Below are 23494 nucleotides of genomic sequence, written 5' to 3'. Positions count from 1 at the left end.
TTCTGAAATATAAAGAAAAAGTAAAATACTGCATTTCTTGACGAAAGGAGAAGAGCATTAAATGTAATAGGAGTTCACAACTTGGTACAATGAGCTCAGCATCATAAGGAATTCCTTCAGAAGTGAAAATTATTTGCAAGTATCTTCTACCCACCCAGTAACTCCAACACAGACACAGAGCTGTTGACAGATTTTGTTTTTTTTTAAAAAAACTACAAAACACAAAAGTCTGTAGCTTCCAATTTTGAATTTGGGATTGCTAAATTTAAACCCAGCAGCAGCCTTGTCACAGATCATTACATAAACCCAACTGCTTATCCCCCTGCACCACAGTTACTTTTGACCTAACTAGGCTTAAAGCACATTTCTTGGCCCCACTTTCTGCTGTCAGCCCACAAGGAAGCAAATACCCACAAAGAGAGGATTAAAAGGGATACAGGAATTCTTGACAAGAGAGAACAGGCAGGACACAGATTTGCAGCTTCTCTGTACCATATTTTTGTTTTGGATTGTTCTGGGTAAATCAGGTCAGGGAGGTTTGGTCACACAAGGCCATGAGCTCTATCCACAAACCCCCTTCACAATCACTGAAGTGCTGCTGAGCACACACACAGATTTAGATTTAAAGGTTTACGTTTAAAGATTTAGGTTTTAAGAAAGCTCCCACTTGCATGTTCTTCCCACAGCTCAGAAGACGCACTGGACAGAGAAGCAAAGGCTCACAATAACACACATTTATTTACAAACAGACTACAAACAGGCAGAGCAGCAGGCAACAGAAAATGAAAACCAAGGATAAGCTCCTTTGCACAGAATGGAAACAATTCTCTCAGGAACATGCAAGAAGATAACAGAGGGAAAACAAAGAAGAGACTTTCAGAAATGCAGGTGATTTTTTCCCCTCCTCTATACACTATTTTGGTGGGCTGTTTGACACCCTCTATGTAACCCTGATACAGACGTTGCAGACTCTGAGCTCCTTCTACATTCTCTGCTTCCTTCAGTATCCAAAGCAGCAGTCACAGTCAGAATCCATGCAGCACTGGTCTAGCTTTATGTGACTCAGATGCACTGACGTATTTTGACACAAACTGATATTCTGTGGAATCACAATTTTTTCTTTTACATTCATCTTTTAAACATGCTTCCTGTCCTCAGGGAAGTCTTGCATTACGCTTGCAACCTGTGCAGCAGCAGGGGGAGCATCACTGACCACAGTCCATTAATTTATTTCACCTGCAAATTTATTGTAAAACCTGTCAAGCATTGAACAAATATGTCCACTAGATAAGATGCAACATCAGAATCTCAATAATCTTTGAGCCAGGGCAAGACAAAACTAAGCACACAGATCCTAAGGAACTGGTGATAAACTCAGTTGTGGTGCAGTAGCTTAATTAAGATGTTGTAAAAAGACACATTTGGGTTGATTTTGTTTGTTTTGTTTTCACTCTCCCGTGTGCATTGAGATGCATTGCAGGAAGTACAGAACTGAGTAGGCTGTGGCATGCCAAGACATAATTCCAGCGGGGAGCAGAAACACCTAACCCAAATTACCAAAAATCCACAACCCTGGTTGGTCAAAACCAGCTGCTCCCCAAAAAAAAGCTACCTGTGTGCTGGTGTTGGCAATCACCACTCAGCAAACCCCTGCTGCACACGCCTGGCAGGGCTGAAATTACTTGACCATTAATTTCTACTTCTGTCCAACATTGTGCAATCTTTTTGCAACCGCAGTAATGAGGGCAGCTCCCTTCCCACTTCCATCTTCAGAAAGCATGAAAGTCACATCACACTGAGGGGCCAGCTCCTTCACCGTTTCCTGCAGGATCCTAGAAAAACTGAAAGGGAAGGGAGAGAAGAACAGAACACTTTAGCAGCTGCTTTCTGATCTGAGATCTTTGTATTCACCTGTAAGCAAGGAACCTCAGCCATTGCTTTCTTTTGCTTTTTCTCCTATTCATGAAAGATACAAACTTCTGTACACAATCAGATTTTAATTTTTATTTCTCCACTTGAATTTTGTTCAGCATGATGCCACTCACTGCCCACCTCCTCAGAGATCACGAAGGAGGTTCTTTTCTCCCAGCTCAAAAGCTAATGCATCTGTTTCTAGAATACTGACCCACCTCCAGAAACTCAAGACAGCTTTCCATCTAGGAGACTCAGATATTGTAGAAATCTACCCAAATACTGGAAAAGAAGTATTAGGTTCACTCAACATGCCAGAGAAAAGAGCCTCCCGGTGGCAACTGGAGCTGACTTTACAATTTTTGATCCTATGGCTAGGAAAGGGAAATGACAAAATGCAGTGAAATGTGTTAGATCCTTACCCCCTCTCGGGTTTTTAATCATCCCAGCAGAAAGCTGGTACAGGTATGTTTTCACAGTGAAACCAGGCAAACAGCAAAGGGACGTGGAACCAAGGTACTCACTGCGGATGGAGCTTGTACAGAGTCCCATCTACTCCAACCGTGATTTGCAAGCGCTCCACTCCTCGGTTCTCCCTCTTCTTCTCCACAACAGCAGCCAGCCCTGCCCCACAGAGCCGGGCAGCCCTTCTGGAGACAGCTCCGCAGACCTCCTTGACGATGATGCTGTCCTCACAGGTGCTGTCCAGCCCCAGCTGCTGCAGGATGCGCCGCACCTGCAGGAGGGCCAGCCGGTCACTGCGCAGGGAGCACACGGAGCAGTTAGGGAAAGCTCCACAGCTGACACAGGTCTGCTCCAAAGGAAATGGGACCCCCTCAGCTCTAACACTCCCCAGTTCTTTCAAGGCTGGTTTCTGCCTGAATTCAGATGGAAAAGCTGCTCCTGCCGTGCCCTTTGCCGTGTTAGGCTGCATCTCCAGAAGGCACCAGCAGCAATCATCCACCTAACCCCCAAAGCCATGAGGGAGCAGAGCCCGATCAGCCACAGGACTGTTACTTTCCTGAGACTCTCCTTTCAAGGCTTTCCACAGCAGAAAGAGTTTCAAATAGCCTAGGGGCCATTGAATCATGCACAGATTGCATATATATATATAGGTATACACTTAGCTTGATGGCTAAGGCATCTGAGATAACCCAGTGTGTGGACAGGACATGATAATTCATATAATTACAACAATAATTCTGGAACTTCCCCTGTTATCTTATTTTTAACTGTTATGCTGGAGGTGGGGGATGCACAAAGAAAACTGTTACTGGCTAAATTCACTTCTTGAAGGAAAGGGCTCCACACACTTGCAAAAGACGGTGTTCTAGGTGTCCCAGAAGACTTCAAGGATTTAAACCACGTGAATCTAACAACTTTACCTCTCAATCTGAGACAGGAATTTTGTTTCAAAGATGCCTCTTTTCCTGAGTGATTCCGAAATGTGTCCTCTGAACAGCAGCCCTTGTTTGGTTAAGTCAATCAAAATTTGCCTTACTATTTCACCTAGGTACATTCCACTGGTCATTTTTTCATACCTGTTGGGTCAAAAGAGGAATAAAAATGTTCATTTAAAGAGATGGCTCTGTTTAGCATGAGTAGTATGTACATGCCCCGTGAACTCAAAAAAAAAAGCAGTCCAAGTTTGCCGAGCAATAGCCATGAAACTCCATTTTTCAATCATCAAAAATCTGTTGCAGTGACTTCAAGTGCAAACATTAATTACAATATATTTACCTATGCCAAATGGTAACAGAATTAGAAAAAAAAAACCCTTGCAATATTAAGCAGAATATAGTGTTAAAGCCAGAGTCCACACTGAAGAGAAACTCCTCCCTGTCCCCACATGCATTCACCAGTGAGTCACACCTGATCAACACTGTCTTTACCCAACAAGCTTGAGTTGTATTTTGCCTTTGAAAAATCACCCTAAGAGGAGGAACAAAGCATGGCCTAGACTTTGCAGGAAAATCTTAAAAGCTGCACTGTTTGGTAGTGCTTTAAGATGAAAACAGTACTGTGGTGACAATGTATGTCTTAGGTTTTTTCTTTTCTTTTTGGTTGTTTGTTTTTGTGGGGTTTTTTTTTTGTTTTGTTTTTTGGTTTTGGTTTTGTTTTTTTTTTTTTTTTTATATCTAGGTTACTTACCAAAGAACAAAAGAAATGCAATATTAAAATTTCCTTTCTGATTATTCATTCATTAAGCACATTTTAAAAAGCAGCCAGTGTCTCTCGAAGACTGACTTCATCAGGCTCTTGGCATCAGGACCAGCACGTTTACCTCTGTTTCCCTGGGTTTAGTGAGCCTTCATCTACTTCTCTATCGTATTTTGTCCTGATGTGGTCAATGCAGCCATTGTCACCAAATGCTCCCCATTCTGTGTTAATGCACATTTTTCCTTCATTCCCTTCCACTATTTCTATGTTTTTCATGTCCTCCATGTAGCAAACGTTGGTGCCTGTTCCTAGGAGGAAAGAAATGACAAGACTTCAGCTGGAAAAGTGAAGCAGCACCAGAAACTTCAGGAAGACGATTGCAGCGCTCATCCTAAAGTTCTCTTTGCCACATCTCAAATTTCAACGCCATTCTATGAGTCTATGCTTTGATATATTTCTGGATCAAAACCTGGAGGAGCCTATTGGGGGAGTCATCTAAAAAAAAACAATAAGAATTCATTCAGATTTTAAAAAAACATTTTTCAAACATTTGCTTGTTCTACCGTTTACGACCTGGCTACACAGTAACTATGAATGTACTTGTCAAAACAAGAATTCATGCTCTATCCGCTTGTATTCTTTTACCCTGCATACACTTGTTAGGCACCATCAGAGATTTGATCAAAAGTCCAACAGATTCAGGAACTTATCAGCTGCAGATGTTGTTAAGTTTCCTGCTGAACACCACACAGATCTGCCAAGAAACCCAAGCAATTGATAGCACCATATATCAAACTCAAGTAAAAGGTGCCAAAGCCCAGCTCCACGGAGGTGCTTCCTCCTCCCAGTGGCCACTTGGCCATCACTGTACCTGCAATAAGGCCAATCTCACAGTTGGGATCCTCATAGCCACAAGTCATCATGGTGCCAACAGTGTCATTCACCACTGCTACAATGTCCAAGTCAAATTCCTAAAACACAAGTCACGATCAGCAGTGGGACGCCAGAGTGAGGGTGCATTAAATACACCAAAATGAGCAGAAAAAACCAGCTCACATTTCTTCTCCTGATGGCCTCTCTTAGCATATCAACAACATCTTCCCCCTCACAGTCTGTTGCCTTGAATCCTTTTGTCCATCCCACAAGTGTTCCCTGAAACAGAAGAGAAAGAAAGGCCATGAGTGAAGACAAAGAGCAGACTGTACATTGCAAGCATCAGCTTTTTCTTGCCTCCCACCCCAATGCTTTTTTTTTTTCCAAATAACATATTTCCTTGGACAGGTTACCGTGGGTGTCTAGTGCAGGCTGTGCTCGTGTATCTTGGTTACTCAACTGCTGATGGTAATGACTCCAAGTTTACTCAGCTTTTTATCAAGGCACGGCACTCAGTACCTTCTAAATCTCACTTGGAAAATGCTTTTGTCATAAATCATCAAACAGCCATCAAACATTAATGAATCTACTGTTAAGTTTTGGGTTGTTTCCTGAAGGACATTTGGTATGATCCCACAACTCCAGGCAACACTAATTTGTTTCTTTTCAGACAACAACCTGGCCTGACAGAAGCTGTTTTCCAGGTTACATGAAATAATTAGCTTTACACTTCCTAAGTGGCTCTGGACTGTCTGCCCAAAGAAAAAAAAAATAGAAGACAACTGGGAGAAAAAGCTGCTATTAAGAAACACCCTCAAGTTCTAGCAAGCGTAGAAGACCAAACACACAGAGCAACATGTTGTGGGACACAGATGTGTCTCACCCAGTTTGCCATCAATACTGTGGAATTTGCTTCCTAATCATTTGCCAAGACCTAAATGCTAAGCTGTGGGTTTAGAAGGCATATGAATTCATGTTTCCACAAAAGGCCAAGTCCTATTGCTATACTCTCAACAGTGAGCTGAAAATTGAGACAGAGCAGACTAACTTCCAGGTTTGGAAGCTACTGTGAACTCCACCAGGACATAAACATACTCAGTAAAATAGCAGTCTCTCATTTCCCCAGTATCCTACGTATTTGACTAGAACTAAGCAGCACAACATCCCCTGCCCCTCATGGAAATCCACAAAAATACTATTTTCTTACATAAGATCTGAAAAGATAAAAGATATGATATCTGTCAAAAAGCCAGTTCTTCCAAGCTGAACAAGTAAGTTCAGGCCTGTCCACTGACACTCATCGAAAAGAAGCTAATGTGGTGCAGAAGTTACACAGTCAGAGCTGTGCAGCACAGCTTGGAAAACAACCTGGGATTGTAGCTGAGCAAGCAGGAGGAGCCATTTGTTATCTCTTGCCATGGAAGAGTTAAGGCAGCGTAAGGAGGTTCCTGGGTTATTAAAAACATGCTCTTCATTTTGCTGTCATGAGGGCTTAATCTTTATAGAACAAAAGCAAGTTCATGGCCACCACTTACCAGAGACAAGAAGTGAAAGTTCTGCCTCACATGGGCAGGTGGATAACACAGGATGATAACTTCCTCATGAAACACAACTGATTTGCAAAGTAAAGCAATAAATTCTCCAGACCAACAATGCTTGCCCAAAATGATGTCATTTACCAAGCAGATGCAGAGCTGCTGCAGCTCTTACCTTGTCAATGCTGGCTTGCCTGCAGGGGAAGGAGAAGGTGAAGCCCAGAGGAAGCCGAGCACCTTTAATCCCCATATACTCCAGAAAGTCTGCTATGCACTGGACAATATGGTCAAAGAGCTGGAAGGAAAGAAGAGGTATATAAATATCACAAGTAATCCCGTGCAATGGGCCGTGGCTGGATCAGTTAAACATTCATTTAAGATTACCTCTTCTCCTGTCCCTTGCATGATCTCCAAAGGAATGGCAAAGATTTTGTTATACATTTGCACTGATCTTCTTCTCCCGCTTTTGATTTTGACCAGCAGAACCCTGAAATTTGTGCCACCAAGGTCAAGGGCGAGGAACTTTCCTTTCTCTGAAGGAGAAGAAAGGTATTTCATTTTGGTACTTCTCCTGACACGCCTGCCAGTCAGAACAACATACCGACGACAGCGCTCTGTTCCCTGTGGCATTTATCCCATCAAGTCGACTAGCACGGCACTGAAGATAACAGATAACACAGCAGGAAGCACCAGTTTGACAACATAAATCCCCCTGGCATGTGCCAGGTTAATTAGCATACTCCCTTCCGCCCAAAAACGGACGCGAAACTTTCCTGAACCGCCTCCAGGTGCTCGGGAGCCAACCTCACCTGTTCCATCTGGCGTCCCACACACGTACGTGGGCAGCATCTTCACCGTGGCCTGGGCTTGCGTCTCTCTCTTCAGCCCGTACTCCAGCTCAGCCCTCATCTTGTCCCTCACCTCCCGGAGGGTGCCGGGGGGCAGCAGGAAGGGCGCGAGCGCGGCGTCGAGGCGCCGGCGCTGGGCTGCCAGCCTGCGTGCCACCGCCGTGACCACGGCGGCGCCGCGGCCGCTGCCGCTCTCCGACAGCAGGAACCGCACGTCGCACGTGGGCACCAGCCTCCTCACCACCTCGTGCAGGCGTTTGGCGTACCTAGCAGGGACACAGAGTTCCTTTTTGAGGCTCCCACAGGCCTTGGGGGCACGGTTTACTTCATCTCCGGCTGCAGTCAGGTCGCCAGCCGGTTTGGGGGAATAGTTGGAGGAGGTTTCCGGTTTGGGAAAGCACAGGTTGAAAAACAGGGAAGTAGTGGAGGGAGAAAAAAAGAAAAGAAAAAACCCACAGTGAACTGCAAGTGTCCTAGAGGCCCAGGAGTCACTTGAGAAACCAACTGCATTTCCTCCAGCACCATTGTTCCAGGTGTCACGTTTTTCACAGAATTCACAGAATGGCCAGGTAGGGAGAGACCTTAAAGATCATCGAGTCCAACCCAGCCCCAACACCTCAACTAAAACATGGCACCCAGTGCCACATCCAGGCCTTTCTTACACACATCCAGGCATGGTGACTCCATCGCCTCCCTGGGCAGGCCATTCCAGAATTTTATCACCCTTTCTGTAAAATGCTTTTTCCTAATATCCAACCTATGTTTCCCTTGGCGCAGCTTGAGGCTGTGTCCTCCGGTTCTGTCAGTGCTGCCTGGAGAAAGAGACCCACCCCACCTGACTACATCTACCCTTGAGGGAGTTGTAGAGAGTGATAAGGTCACCTCTGAGTCTCCTTTTCTCCAGGTTGAACACCGCCAGCTCTGACTCCCCTCCAAATTCTAAAGCTCCTGGACAGCTTTGCAATACCTAAGCCAGTTAGAGCTCACCCCAAAGCTGAAGCGAAACCGGCAGTTCTCTGCAAAGCCACGCACGCGCGGATGGAGGCTCTTAGCCATTATCAAATCCTCTTTGTTACTCACTTGGGGTGGGTTTTGTAGAGTCCCCCATCAATCCCAACAGTGGTTCGCATCCTCAGCAGCTTTTTGTTCTCCCTGAGCCGGGTCAGGATGGCTGCCAAGGCGGCGGCGCAGAGGTTGGCCGAGCGGAAGGAAACGATGGTGCAGACGTGCTGAACAGCAACACAGTCCTCCTCAGAGGGAAACAGGTTCAGCTCTGTAAGGATCTCTTTTGTGTTGCTCAAGCCTTCCTTGTACCTAAACCCCGAAACAAAAGAATACGTCACCAAATGCAATAACATATAAATCAATACCTTGGCTCAAAAAGAAATGAGAGGAGAAGACCATGACACAACCTATCAGACAGCATCATAATTGGTTCCCATAAACCAGTAATGTGCTTCCCACAGCATTCCCAGAAGTACCCAGGGGAGAGAGTTCAAATGCTGAACTTCCTGGGGTTCAGCATTTGCTGAGACCAATCAGCTAGTCAAGAAGAGACCGGGATAAAACAGCCCAAAGGAGGAGAGCACAAGAACAGATACACAGCTTTACTCAATACAACAAAGAAAATAATTCCTGGAGTGACAATGAGGACCAGGATCCCTCTTCAAAACACCAGAATCCCAGTTTTCCATGCAGTCATCCAACAGCTGATTTATAATCTGTACTACATCTCCACAGCCCCTGTATTCTCACATCAGAGAGGCTGAAAACTGCAGCAGTCATCCCACACACTCAGGTCTCCAGAGAGGTTATCTAAACAACCTGCATCTGGGAGGTTTACCAACACACTTGCTACTGTGGTACTTTGCTAAAACTATCTCACACCAATTCCCACTTACAGAAAGGCCAACTTTTCTCCTAGGCAAAAGCAACATCAAGCTGAACAGTTCAGGATTGTTCCCAGCACCCACAGATTTTAACTACAGTTTCATTACCACTGCTGTGCTAGTGAAAGACTAACTTTGAGAGTGGCAGCTCTCAACGAGTGTATTACAAGTTCTTACTTTTCCATTGCAGACACGTGTTTCATTTCAATCTTGCCCTTAGTAAGCAGAGCTGTTGACACTTTCCCATTGAAGAGCAGACCTTCCTTTGTCATTTTTAGGAGAATGAGTCTCACAAGTTCCCCCAAATACAGGCTGCTGATCATCTTCTCAAACCTGGAATGGAGCACAGGAAGGATTCCAGGTGTTCACCAGCTCCTCTCTTTAGCCCTCCACAGCATCATACCAGAGCAACCACCTGGTTTGAACAGCACGTGGGCAGCTGCAGCAGCAGTGCCTTGGCCTGCAGCAGGGAGCTGTGAAAGGCACTCACCCTCTCCAGAAGGGAAAGATCTGGATTACACAGGACCAGCATCAAGTCATCTCAGGTTCACATAAAACAATTCCTGTTCCAAAGGGGCTCTTGGCAAACACTGGAAAAGCACTCTGAGAACTCAGACTGCAGGTCAGTCAGGGGATCACTTACAACTGTTTTCCAGGGTTGAGAGAGCCCAGATCCAGCTCCCGATCAAACTCTGTGCGGAGATCATCCAAAGCGCCGTCGTCTCCGAAGGCCCCCCACTCGGTGTTGATGCACATCCTGCCCTCGTCCCCCTCCACCAGGCTGATGTGCCTCATCTCCTCCATGTAGCAGGCGTTGGTGCCAGTCCCTGTGGGTATTGGATGAGCCACTGTTTGTTCCATGTGTGCTTTTTGTTTAGGCCCACATGTTTGGGAATAAGTCAGTATATTGCCCTTGGAAGAAAATACAAACACATAACCCTGTGGCACAGGATGCTAACATAGGCCACCTGCACCCGTGAAATCATCGTTTCACAGTGAATGAAGAAAAACCTGAAATTATTCTAAGGTTTGACTTGTTTAAAAACATTTTTTTCTATTTCAAATGTACTTCTGTATGCCTAATAAAAGGCATCATAGCGCATGAAATGGAGAAACTGTGGAAAGCATAGCTGGTACTAACTACCAGACGTGAGGGGAATTCAGCTTTCTGTGGACAGACACAGTAATTTTCTATACAGTCAGCAGAAAAGTTTAGTATGCTGGTCACAACTGAGCCCAGACAAAATGGGGACTGTGGTATTTGATGGCAATGTGATCAGCATAAAAACAGCTGCTTTACAGAGGGCAGCCAGGCTTGAAAACCCAACCATTGTTTTTTCCATTTTCTTTCTGCTCTTTCCTGTATTGTGAAACCCCCTCCTACTTCAGATTCGTAGTAATTCAACAAATGAGAGGGGAAAAACCCTTCATGGTGGACAGAAAAAAATTACCAATTATGAGTCCAACTTCACAGCGCTGGTCATCATAGCCACAAGTCATCATGGTTCCCACCGTGTCATTGACCAGTGCCAAAACATCAACATCTATGTCCTAAGAGCATAAAGATGGGTGATTAGCAGGGAGAAAAGCTCAGAAAGCCTCCTCTGTGATAAAGCACCAGCATGCAGACGTACTCCCTGCACTTTGAAGGCCTCATTCAGGAAAACTCCTTGGTTGAAAGACACTACTTCCTTTTACAGCACTCTCTTCCCACAGCTCTGTAAGGTTACAAATATCTCTGAATTCCCAAGAGTTTCACCAGCCTCTTTGCTTGAAGGATTTGTTTTTTTCCTCAATCCCACCTCATTTGCCAGAAAAGCGACACGTTATTGGTGTGAATGTTGTGATACTCTGCTTATGAGCTGTGTGAAAGGATAACATCCTCTACCACCTGAGCAGAGCCCACCAAGTGGGACAGAAAACACACAAATGCAGCTCCAGCTGTGCAGCAATACCACACTCGAGCAGAAAGCCCTTCCATTGAGGCTGTGCAGCTTCCTCTTTGCTATGAGGTCATCAAGATATGGAAAGATGCTTTGTATTTCTTAGCTGATGTTACCAATAGCACCAAACATGAAAAGCAAGGCTTTCCAAAATACTAAACCACAGTGTTATTCAAAGGCTGTATGCTGGTTCAAGGGCAGATTTAATCCTGTCTTACTGCTGGCCTTAAAAATTGCCATCAATGGCTCCATCCTGCAGACTGAAGGGGACAGGCAAGCCCTGGTGGAGTTGGTTGTGCCAATTTGAGGTGGCAGTTTCCCCTCTCCCAACCTTCACCCCCCAAGCCAGGCTGTGAAACACAGTGTGTGACATTATTGAGTGTTTTATATCTCACCCTGCAGTTTCACAAGAGGCTCCCCCGGGCTGAGACAGTGGGGCCATACTGGTGAGCTGTCACAGCCTGGGTTCAGGGTGAAGCTGCCCTCGTGCTACCAGGGCAGTCTGAATTACAGCTGTGAGAGAGATTCAGATCTACCAGATGTGCAGGCATGCTGGGCACTTGCTACTGAGCATCCCTGAAGGAGTCTGACAGCTCTCAAAAGAGCCCACACACCAAGAGATGGGTTCCCAGGAGGACACTCTCTGGCTCAGCTCCTGCAGGTGCAAGACTTGCCTGGTGCTTCTGCAGGGCCCTGCGCAGAGAGCTGACCACGTCTGTGTCCTGGACTCCTCGGACCCTGAAGTGTTTTGTCCAGGCAAGGAGAACCCCCTGAAAAGTAACAGTGCAGTGACCCAAAAGCACACAAAGTTTAGCACACAAACCACAAAGCCAGTCAAGACTGAAGTGTGTGGAGAAGTCCATCATTAAAACTCAGCCAGAATAAGTCAGAGTCACATCTTACCTTGGGGTGCCTGTCAGTACCAGCATGTAACCTTGGGGTGCCTGTCAGTACCAACACAGCCAAAAAGGTACAGTCATAAAGTCCCAATTCTGTAAATGTGTCTCCCTGTGCTTCATTTGAAGCATGTGTGGCTTTCCTGTGCTGATCACAGTCTGCTAGCATTAAGCAAAAAGCATTTGCAGGACTGGAGCCCAAAGCACAAACCCCTGGAAATAAGAGGGGGTCTTCATTTCCCCAAGAGGTGTCTCAAGCAGCTCAGCTAGAGGTATTTCCTATTCAGAATCAATTGTAAATAAATAAAAAAACTGAGAGTGATTAAAAAAAATAAAGATGCTTCAAGACACAGAAGTGCACATCTCTTTCTAACTGTGTTAATACAGGGGCACATGGCTCCTGTGGAACTGGGTACTGACTGAGCAGGAGAGCAGCTTTTGCTTAAAGATGATGCTGCCTTGAGGTGAGAAATGAATCACTGAAGGATAGTCAAGTCCAGTTAAATACTAAAAGTCATCCATGCCTTCTTCAGAGAGCCATGTAAACATGACCCCAGATAAAAGCCACACGGTAGCACCTGCACTCAACAGCTTGTCCAGATTCTGCAAGGAGCTCGGCTCGACCAGAGTGCTTCTTATGCATCTTACCTCATCCAGTTTGGTCTGTTTGCATGGAAAAGAAAACGTAAAGCCAAGAGGTAACTTCTTCTGCTTCAGGTTTTTGGTCTCCATGAAGTCTGACAGACAGTCAGCAATGTAATCAAAGAGCTGCACAAGAAGAGAGGACAGTTGGGCAGCGTCCCACAGGCAGGTGCTGCAGCACAGCAGCACAGCAGCAGTGCCCTACCTGGGCTCCATTGCCCTGGGTGACCTCCTTGGGAGTGGGGTAGAACTTGCTCTCCAGCTGGCTGCTCTGCTTCCCGTCATCAAACACCTTCACCCGGTGGGCACGGAACTGGGAGCCACCCAGGTCCACAGCAAGGAAGTCGCCCTTCTCTGCAACAGGAGGGGACAGCCATCACTGGGGCTGGCCACAAGGCGTGGCTCAGGGCTGTTGGAACCCTGGCTACTGAGAATTTGAGACTTTTTGTGCTGACAAGCACTGACCGCCAAAAGAACACTACCTTTAACCTGTGGCTGTAGAGAAGACTTCCAAAATTAAATGATAGGACTGAAATTATGGGTGTGTAGTTTGAATAGAAGTGTGTAATGTCACAGAGTAGAAAACGTAAAGTTTTAGAATATAGTAGGATATATAAAACAAGATAGAATATATATAAAACAAGATAGAAGTTTTAAAATGGAAGCTAGTCTTTCTTCTTCACCTTCTTCTTCACGAGTTTAAGTAATATTATGTAATTAGAGAAAAAAAGTCCACATTGTGGGCAACACATAGTTATTAAGTTAAAAGTAAAAATAATTGAAGTGCCATTTCTTAATTAGACAGTTTATCCTTAAAAAGCCTTGTAAAGAGAGAGAGAGGTCTCCGTTCTTTAGTTTTTTAGAGTGAAGTGCTGCAGAACTCACAGTTATAAAACTGTAATATAAATAAGAACTCATAAACATCTGAATCTGAACAAGAAACACCGTCTCACACCTTTAATCCTGACCCTGACAAAAAAAAAAGCAAAGGCTGAACAAGGTGCCTTGCTGATGGCCACAGCCCAGGGCCCCCCCTCACCACAGCCAGGGCCTCTCCTGCCCCATCGTGGCAGATCCTTATCCTGTGGGAGCATCAGAAAGCCTGAGAGCTGGAAACCCTCAGCAAAGCTGTCAGGTCTCTTCTTTCAGCCCGCTATGGAATAGGTAATTCAATTTTTATTTGGCAGTTTGGGTTTGTTCACCCTGCTCCTTCCACAGCAGCACACTTTCAAGTTGCAGGAGGACGAGCTTTCCAGCAAGAAAGGCCCAAAGCAGCTGCAAACCAACCAGAGCACACAGGGGCTGCAAAACCACCACCTGACATGTGGGACAAGCAGAATGTGAGATCGCTGCCTGCATCCAGTAGAGGATGCAGGATTTGCAGACATATGTGAAGACTCAGCTCTAGTGCAGAAGTCAGATTCCCAGTGGGGCAAAGCTAATCTGCCACCCAAAGTCAACCAACACAATCCTTTCAAAAGGTCTCTTGGTGTTTCTGTGGAAGTACCGTTTTGTTTCACAGGCTTGCTCAGACACACACATCTCCAGCAGCAAACCTCGGATGGAAGGACAGTTTGGCCTCACTGCTACAATAAAATTTGTTTATCCCTCACGCAGGAAGAAAATGCCCTTCCCAAAAGGAAAACACAGTGGTATGTGCCTAGCCTTGCATGATCTTTGTTCCACAGTCCAAACATGATTAAATCTGGTCCTGAAAGGGAAGGAAGCAGGAAATTCTACCTGTAATACCATGGTCTGCTATCAAAGGTGAGGAGGCAGATTGGGTTACTCAGTAAACTGTGACATTAGTCAGACTGTTAATCCCTAAACTATGAAAAACTGAAGATGCTCTATAGGAGTCATTTCAGTCAGCAACACTGAGGGCACCAAAAAACCCCTCAGAGTTAATAGCAATCATCATCATAAATAAATAAATAAATAAATAAATAAATAATGGGGGACTAACCATCCAAGTTTGAGCTGTTTAAACCTGCTGGAAGTTTTAACCAGTCTGGAAGCAAAATAACCAACAAGGATTTTTCAAGAGAGCAAAACCAGAAAAATCAATGTGATACTTAGAGTAGGCAGTGTGTCAATAAGATATAGCCCAGCTTGATGCTGCAGCATGTCCTTGGCACATAGAAAAGGCCACACAGACCAGGAGAGCACCATCCAACCTTGGCCTTGGGGGACATCAGCTCTTGCAACACTGATGACACTACATGCAATTTTCCAGGTCTCCTGGCCTCAGGGGCTCCCTGCTGTCCCAGAACAGCATCTGAGACCTGAGAAAGCTCAGCCCCAGTGACTGTCACTGAGATGGCAAGGGTTAAGAAAGTACTTCTTTCTCTCTGACCAAGCTAGCAGCAAAGGAAGAGTGCCCCCTTCCATCCAGTCAGCTTGTGTATAACTTCTCTCAGACATGCCTTGTTCCAAGGAACTTGCCTCAAATACCTTCTTTATGCCATTGAAGCTGTTATTCCTCATTTAATTGCAGGGAAATTACCATCAGAGGGAATAAAGTCATGTGGAAAGGTACAAAGCTAACATTTCAGTTTTCTGCACAGCTAGTTTACACCGAGTCCTGATCTAGGCAAGACACAGAATCCTGCACAAATTAACTTGGTTAAACCTGAGAAAAATGTAATTTTCTGTCAGGCTGCACTGCCAGGAGCCAGCTGAGGACTTATTTTGGATGTGAATACTTCAAACAAGATGAGCTTTTAGTTTCTATCTCATGTCACATCCTCCCAGAGGATACTACTGCACTTTCTCTGTTCAAGTCTCAGCTGAAGAATCAGAGCAGTTCCTGGTAGACCCCTTCCAGGAGCAGATTTTCCCAATGGAGAAGGCACAGAAGGGCAGAAGGGAGCACTTTTTTTGGGGAATTAGCAAAAGCAGTGCAGAATATGGGGATCCCAGCTCTGAGGATGCCATGCTGCTGTCACTTGGCAATCCGAGGGGTTTCACGGCAGCATCCTGCCCTCCCTGTAGCTCCTCATCCCACAGCCACAGCAGACTGCACTGCAGGCTCTGAGCTGTAGAGGCTGCCCTTGCCATGTCCAGCCACAGCTCCTGCACCGGGAACAGAGGGGAGAAGCTGCTCCTGAGCACTTACTAGGCCCTTTCCTCAAACAAGCAGCTCCAGGTCAAAATGCACCTGGTGCAAAGGAAAAACCGCTCTGCCAGCACTCCCCCGGGCTCAGTACACACACGAGCTTCCCCAGCGAGTAACCCGGAGCCCCTGGCTGCCCTGGGTCTCTGCTGTGCTGTGCTGGCAGCAGCTCACCTTGCTGCAGCAGCAGTGCTGAGCAGGGACTCACCTGAGCCATCGGGCAGCGAGCGCACGAACGAGGGCAGCATTTTCACGGCTGCCGTGGGGTTGGTGTCTCTGCCCAGCCCCTTCAGCATCTCGGCCTGGAAGCGAGCTGTCACATCCAGCAGGACATCGTCAGAGAGGCGCAGCTGGTACAGGAACCTGTCCACCTGCAGAGAGGGAGGGTGGCACTCAGAGGCACGCAGGCTCCTTGGGCTGGTTGTTGGCTTCATTTTCCACCTCAGCACCGAAGTTCTCCCGACTGTCAGTGCAAGCAAGCTCCAGGTCATCGTCAGGACATTCACTCTTCTAAAAAAACTTTGGTTCGGAAATGTTTAGTGCAGCCTTGGCGAATTACTGCCAAATTACTGCCAAAAGTTGGCCATCTTTTCTGATGGCTCAGTAACTTGACGATCTATGTAAGGCATGAGATTTGCTTGAGACCCTGACAAGCTGTTTTCACACCATCCTCTCCTGCTAGAGATGTAATGAACCAGAACTGCAAAGTATGTCAATCTGGTGAGAATTTGACCTCTCTCAGGCAGGTCCAGAAAATGCCATCAGTACCCAAGCGTGTCAGCCACAACCCAAAAACATCTATTCAGCTACTGCTTCACTCCACAGACAATTAACTTTGTTGGCATGCCAGGCTGGGACTCAAAGCCTTTTTCTCACTCCAGCTCTGCTCTCCATTCTCTTGTGATTCTAGGATTACATCTGAAACACATTTTTGGGTGCAATCAATACCCTTTGTTAAAGGTCTGTAACTCACAGAATACATCAAAATAGAAGCCAGTTGAATATAAAAGAATTCAAAAGTATCTATGAAGCAGCTCGTTCAGATGAACTGGCAGAGAAGCTAACGAGTGTTTATGAAGCTTCATCAGGGCAAAGTGAAAGGTTTTTTTCCTTAAGGACCACGCACTGCTGGGACTGACATGTACCTGCAGGGCTATAAGTAGTGTGGCCTAGAAACTACACAGCCGGGTACAACAAAGGATTAACCCAGGAAAAAAAAATAATCTGTCAACATCCAGAAGTTTTTCCACCGGGGAGCCAGACTTTGGTGCTGTATGAACATGATGCAAGCATAAGAATTGTGTGCTCCAAATAGCTGGGTGTCCACTAAAGGGTCACTGGTGTTTGCATCCCACTCCCCAGCACACGGGATTGGGGCCAGAGGAGAGAGGTGGGGCAGCTGCCAGTGCTTTGCTGCTACACACACTCAGCTCTTGCACCGTGGGCTATGTTGTTGTGGTGCTTTATCTGTTCAGAGCATTTCATCAGTCCCATTTACACAGGGAGGTCTGGAGGGTTGGAAGGACACAAACCAAGTCCCACCAGCAATATGGTTGGATTTAAAAGGCTGCATTGTTTAAATAGAGGGCAATGCAGGTTGTAAATAAGTTGGTCTCTGCTGCAGTTTGGACTGGCCACCTGTTTTAATGAGGTACAAACTAATTACCTATTCACAGCCCCATTTTAGACTGATGGTCAGCAATGGCCCACCTGAAAGAGCCAGGATCCTGAAAGTCACTCCAGCACTTAAAGCACACAGAGAAGAGGAAGTGTTAAAACTACAACGTGCAATTGTCCCAGAGCAGCAGCTGCCTCTGGATACAGCTGTGCCTTGAAAAGGCTGTTATTCAGATTTGTCTTTGTAGCCCTTGTTTGTGCAAGGACTTGATTTCCTCCAAGGGTTTTTTGGAGGCCCCACCAAAATGTAGGATCCATCATCTTAGCCTATGCACCCGTAGTGATTTTTTTGGAGAAAATACAGTGACTGGAGACATACAGCACTCATGTACTCTGACACAGACCTAAATAGCCTTGTGACAGAAACCCCTGTGGGGAAAAACACTCTCAAGAGTAATAAAAATTACCATGTCTGTTTGCAGAGAACACGCACTAGCTCCCTGCTGCCCACAGACACTGCACTCCCTACCCTGTTTGCCTACAACCATAGGAGCAGACAGTCCTCTCCAAGGAACTAGATAAGGCAGAGCCCAGGAAATCCTGCTGGCTCTCCAGCCTGATTTACAGCCTGAGCAAGGCCCTGCTCTCATAACCATTTACTTGTAAACACAGGAATGGCCAGGCTGTACTAAACCAAACTGGTTGCCCCCTTCCCATGGCACAGGAACAGTGCCTTGCTTCACTTATGGAAACAGCACTGTTTTCATGGCAGGCAGGCCCTTGGTTTTGCCACCACAGAGTAAATAAGCCTGGGGAGGGAGAGGTGGGAAGACATTCCTTCTTTTTGATAAGGGAGGAGTCAGCTCTGTTCTGTACAGGCTACCTGTAAGAGAAGTCTGAGGAGCACGTGGTTTCTTGCCTTCAGGAAGGGCTAGTCTGCACCTTGCAGAAACTTTGATTTCCTAAATGGGTTTGCCAGAATTCCTCTGCTCCCCTGTCTCCCCTGTCCCCACTCAACTGCAAGCTGGATGTTTCTCTGCAAAGCCCACTACACCCAAGCACTGCTCCACAAGGTCCTTCTCTTTCTTGGTAAAAAGAATGAAGAAACAGGATTGTCTAGATAAGAGATCAGCTCCTCACAGAGGGGAGGGGCAGCGAGGCCTTTCTCTGATCACATTAAATCCCAGGGATACAAGGACTATGACTGAGTCAGGGACATCTGATTGTTGAGATACCAGTAGCTCTCTTGGAATGCCTCTCTCCTAAACAGAATTAATGGAAGAAGTCCTCCTTGGAACGCGCCACTCCATGTTTTGGGCACAGACAGGAGAACCTGGAGTTGCTCCCTTTGCTGATGAGCTCAGCGGATCCACACAGCAGGACCTTGGATCTCGCACCTTTGCAGCCCCTCGCTGGAAAAGTAGAGGATGGAGCCTGGCAGCAATGGCCACCTGCCAGCACCCAATGAGGACACCAGGAATACAGAGGACCTGCAGGGGACATGTCCACACACCAGAGGACCTCTGCCTCATGAAGCTTACAGGTCTCACATGGTCTTATGACGGACATAAGCCCAAAAACCCATTTCAGCATGGCCATGAGAGTAGATTAGGGAAGAGCAATCATTAGGCAGTTCACTCCCAGTACTGACAGCTTCAGATCTGAGCCATCTCAAGCTTTTCCAGCTGTAATTAAAGGTCACACCTATAAACATCAGAGTGATTAGCCAATTTTGGATAACCAGAGAGGAGGCACGGGAACCCCAACACCAGTTGGAAATCTCTCAGTCTCAGCAGACCCAGAACAAAGACCACAGGGGTTTTCCCTATTCTGATTCCTGCTCAGATTGAGAAATCCCATAATTCACAATACACTTGCAAGGCGACTCTGCGAGTCATCCTTTCTGTCCTCTGGGCTCTTCCACACCGTGCCAGATAAAGCTTAAGCACTTTCCCTTACTGCAGAGAATTTGCTCCATTACTAGGAGAGCACTTATAACTGTGCAGGGAAAACCACTAACCAGACCTATTTTCAAACTCACCAGGTGGTTTAAGGTGTAAATACCTCCTACCCCATTTGGCTGAATGGTTTTAGTGGATAATGCCATTTTATGGTCTGCATTACACACTGCACACCCCCTGTATCTGGGTAACACAGTTCTTAAAATAGCAACCAGCTAACGCTGCAACTTACCTTTTTTATTTGATCCTCTTTTAGCTTTGTGAAATGGAAAGCTAGCAAGTGGACAGCAAACATTTTCTTGAAGCAGATGGAAGAGTCAGTAGTGACAGAGCTGCTGTAACTCCAAAGCGACAGATCTTTATTCACAAAACTGGAGCTAGAGAAACTTCAGCAGAGGCATTTTACCCCTTGTGGAATAGCAGAGTTCCTGGGAAATTGAGTCCAGAAATAAATCCATCCAGTGTGATCGGGTCAGTGATTAAACTTCTGCCTCTTTGTATCACACCCCCCCCCACATCAACCCAAAGTCCCTCCCTCCCCAGCTACACACTTCATTGTGCCAGAGCAGGCACCTGGAGAGCTGCCAAGCTGAAGGGGAGAAAAATCGATTTTGTTCCTGCCCCACTTGGGAATTGTTACCACTTCTCAATGCAGTTGCTACGCAGCCCGCCCCGCTTCATTCCAGGGGCTGACAGGCTCCCACCACGGCGGCGTGCGGCCGAGCGCTGCCGGGAATCTGGAAAGATGAACGGCTTTAGGAGACTTCTTCCCTCTGCTCAGCACTCCCACTCGTGAGACAAGCTCTTCCGCATGAATTAACTTCACTCTAGCTCTGCACAGCGCACCCTTATCTGCAGCTTTGTACCAATTAGGCTTCAGCTGTGCAGAGAGCAGAGACGCACAGACCCCTGCCCCCAGCTGGAATGCTTCTTGTGCAATTCCCAGCACAGAGGTTTTGGACTGATTCTTCTCCCTTCTCCCAAAGCTCCAGAGCAGTGAAGATCCTCAGTACTGCAAAACCTGGGGAGAGGACAGATTTACCTGGCAGGCAGCAGTGTGGGCATCAGACTGCCCCGCTGGAAGGATGCCTTTAGCTGGCAGCACACAGCACCTACAGCAAGAGCAGCTTCCTTACACCATCAGATCCTGACACAGCCTTTAAACATCACTCTCAAGTTCATTCTGAATACACAAGTGTTTCCAGGATTTTGTCACTGTATCAAGTGATATGGACTATGGAAACATCATCCTAGAAAACTCGGTGAAATGCTGACACAAAGGAGCGGAAGAAAAAGAAAAAGGCATTCTCATGGGGTAATTAGAGGCTCACTCTCAAGCTACACCTACACACAATATGTTTCCCCCCAGTTACTGTTCAGCTGAACTGAGCACAGTTACTGCAGACAATTGTCACCCTAAATTTTGCAGAATAAGGTAACAATTAAAAATTATTTTGATAGATTAGAAAAACAGCAGGGGGAGGAAAGGGGCAGGGGAGTGCCAAGTAATGTGAGGAAACACAAAGAACTACTGAGCGGTAGGAATTGTCTAGAGATCCAGAGAAGGGCAGAGGCAGCCTGTCAGTGAGTGGAAAGGATGTCTGGCTATATCAGTTCATAGCCTAGAGTGGACCCAACCATCTCATGCTATTGTAAAAAGAAAAGAAGTACAACTGATCATGGGGGGCTGTATCTACAGGAGGATAATCCACAGGCACACAAACCAACGCTCAGCTCCATACTCAGCACCAGCCTTGGAAAGAGGACTCTGCCCAGTCCTGTCAGCTATGGCACGTCAAGAAGGCAGGGATCAGGAGGAGTTAGCTCTGCTGGACATCAGGAGCACTCACAGGTCACATTTTTTTTCAGCTTCTGATCACGAGGAAAGATTTAAAGAGCTGAGGGAGGGGAACTCCCTCTGCAGAGACAAATCACACAGAACCTCTGCTAGGAAAGGTCTTTTTCTTTTTTTCTCCTCCTGCCTTGCATCAGGGATGAGCTCTGGACACTGGGAGATCCTGCCAGCTCTATTTATTTTCCATTTTTCTAGAACAAGAGTAAAGCAGACAGAGTGGCTGAGCAGTCCATAAATAGGGCTTGTTCTAAAATTAGGCCTTTGATCTTTGAGAGAAAGAGAGAAAAGAAAGAAGAAAATAAGCCACACTACCAGCCAGAAAGCACGGTTCACTTCTCCTCTATTCATCTTTTAATAACTGCTGGCTCGTTAAGTCAGACACTGACTCCCAAAGGGACTGTCTCTCTCCTCATTGTTTACCCATGCCATCCGAGTCACAACCCCTCTGGCCAGCAAAATTGAAAACATCACCTTTCAAGCTCCATCCCCCTTTGATCCAGAGCTCATTGTGTCTGTAATACAGTAGATTTATTTTTCATTCTCTCTTTTCTTTCTTTCTCTGACGGACGCCACTGGAAAAGGGTCTCAAAGATCTAAATGTTCCTAAACTGGCAGCAGGCTCTGTGAAATACCTGACACGTCAGAATCACTGTGTAACCTGTTCACTCACCCTTGGTGCATCCCAGCTTCCGGCAGGCTGCTGTGCAAGAGAAGACAAGACATGATCTCATTCCCACACAGACAGCAGTTCAATGTACCAAGGGCCCAACATCCAGAAGTGTTCCAGCCATTTTGTACATACCCTGGCCAGCCCAGGGGAACCAGGCCAGGCCCAAGTGAACAGATCAGCTCCAACTGCATGCAGCTTGGAACCTTGAGGTGATGTTGTTTTTCCCTTTTGTTAGACCTGCACCAATAAAAATTATTCACAAACCTCCCTTCCCTGCTTTGCAAGGGTCAACAAGACTTTAAAATTGTAACGCCTCACTCTGTACTCTCTTCTCCTGCAGCTCTGCCTCCAAATCCCATGGAGAATCCTGAAGAGGAGAATCCTGAAGAGTCTGGTGCTCATCTGCCTCCCACAGCCTTGCAGTCAAAGGCCTGCAGAGAAAAGGAGCTCATAGCTACAATGGAGAAACTCATGAAAAAGTCTTGAGTACATCTGCTGGATGTGCCCTTGTTACCTCCAGAAAGAGGTACCAAATCAATAACCATTTTATTGTGAGATAAAATCCTCTATCTTTGGTGAGGTATCAAAGGCAGTAGCAATGCTGGCTGCTAAATTTGGTATCCAGGTCAACAAGGAGACAGTGGACAAGGCTACTAGCAAGTCATGTGGGGAAATCCTTCTTTGTTACAGTTTATGGTGATGCCTCAGGTTTTAGATTTATATTTTTCAGATTCTGTGCTACTTTCGTGCGTACTTCTGAGCTTCACATTAGGGGATAGTAAGTTCTCTTCACAGAGTAGGCAGACAAAACAATTCCTTCTCCAGCTGGGGACCAAGGGCAGATGATCCAAATCTCAGGCCCAAGAGCACAAACAACGTGGGCTGAAGAGAAAAAGAAGGATGGGAGTGCATGGGCTGGAGCTGGAATTGGACAATGAACTCCAAGATGCAAATGGAGCAGAACTGATCAAAGTGAGAGACCCTGTGACCAGTTGTTGATTTTGTGACCATTTTGGTTCATCTTGGGTGCAGCCCTGGCTGGGCTCTTGTGCTGCCCAAGGTGGATCCATGGAGGCCTTTTAATAAATCCCTGCTTTATTCTTTAACTCTGTCCAGCCTCTGTTCTAGGTCAGCCTTCACAAGGCATCAATGATTCCAAAAGCAACCCCTGAAACACATTCCCCCTTCCCTCCAGTAGCAGCAGGTTCATCCCCCATTATATTCCCATAGGTTCATCAAAGCTCAGGAGAGAAAGGAGTCTCCATACTCATTCTTCCTGCATATGCCACTCCTAGTGCAACATCAGGACATAAAGCAAGGCAGAACACCTGAGGGGCCTGACAGGAAAAATCAGAATAGATGGAAACAGCATATTCAGAACAGAGCATACTGGGCTGAAAAGACAGAAGGATTTTACCAAGCAGTGCTGTTACAATCAGCATCTTACATTTGAAGGACAGCAAATAAACAATTAATGAATAAACTTCCAAATATCTCTAATTTTGATGCCTGAAATTAGTCTGGAAATCTGAACACCCGAAATAGTTTTGCAAATGTGATTCCCAGATCAAGAGAACAG

The 23494-nt window shown here is 46.2% G+C and overlaps 1 protein-coding gene across 4 annotated transcripts; it reads right to left on the bottom strand.

Moving 5' to 3' along the window:
- LOC119702729 (hexokinase HKDC1-like) lies at nt 1-22727 on the bottom strand. 4 transcript variants are annotated; one of them, XM_038141271.1, is made up of 18 exons: nt 19623-19685; nt 16021-16331; nt 12903-13051; nt 12704-12823; nt 11834-11929; nt 10668-10767; nt 9860-10043; nt 9394-9549; nt 8408-8641; nt 7289-7593; nt 6864-7012; nt 6655-6774; nt 5128-5223; nt 4943-5042; nt 4196-4379; nt 3297-3452; nt 2436-2669; nt 1-1841 (listed from the first exon to the last, which is right to left on the bottom strand). In XM_038141271.1, exons 2-18 carry the CDS (start codon nt 16301-16303, stop codon nt 1697-1699), a joined length of 2811 nt encoding a protein of 936 aa, XP_037997199.1. In that variant the 5' UTR covers nt 16304-16331; nt 19623-19685; the 3' UTR covers nt 1-1696. The 4 variants fall into 4 exon arrangements, with proteins under 4 accessions (XP_037997199.1, XP_037997201.1, XP_037997200.1 ...); XM_038141273.1 differs by having other exon boundaries at nt 2-1841; nt 16021-16275; nt 19623-22727; XM_038141272.1 differs by having other exon boundaries at nt 4-1841; nt 16021-16183; nt 19623-22727.
- Between the last annotated feature and the right edge of the window lie 767 nt (nt 22728-23494).

This window comes from Motacilla alba, chromosome 6 (assembly GCF_015832195.1).
Source record: "Motacilla alba alba isolate MOTALB_02 chromosome 6, Motacilla_alba_V1.0_pri, whole genome shotgun sequence".
NCBI classification, from domain to species: Eukaryota; Metazoa; Chordata; class Aves; order Passeriformes; family Motacillidae; genus Motacilla; species Motacilla alba.
Note: the sequence above shows the minus strand (reverse complement) of the source record. Positions and strands in the feature narration are given on the sequence as shown.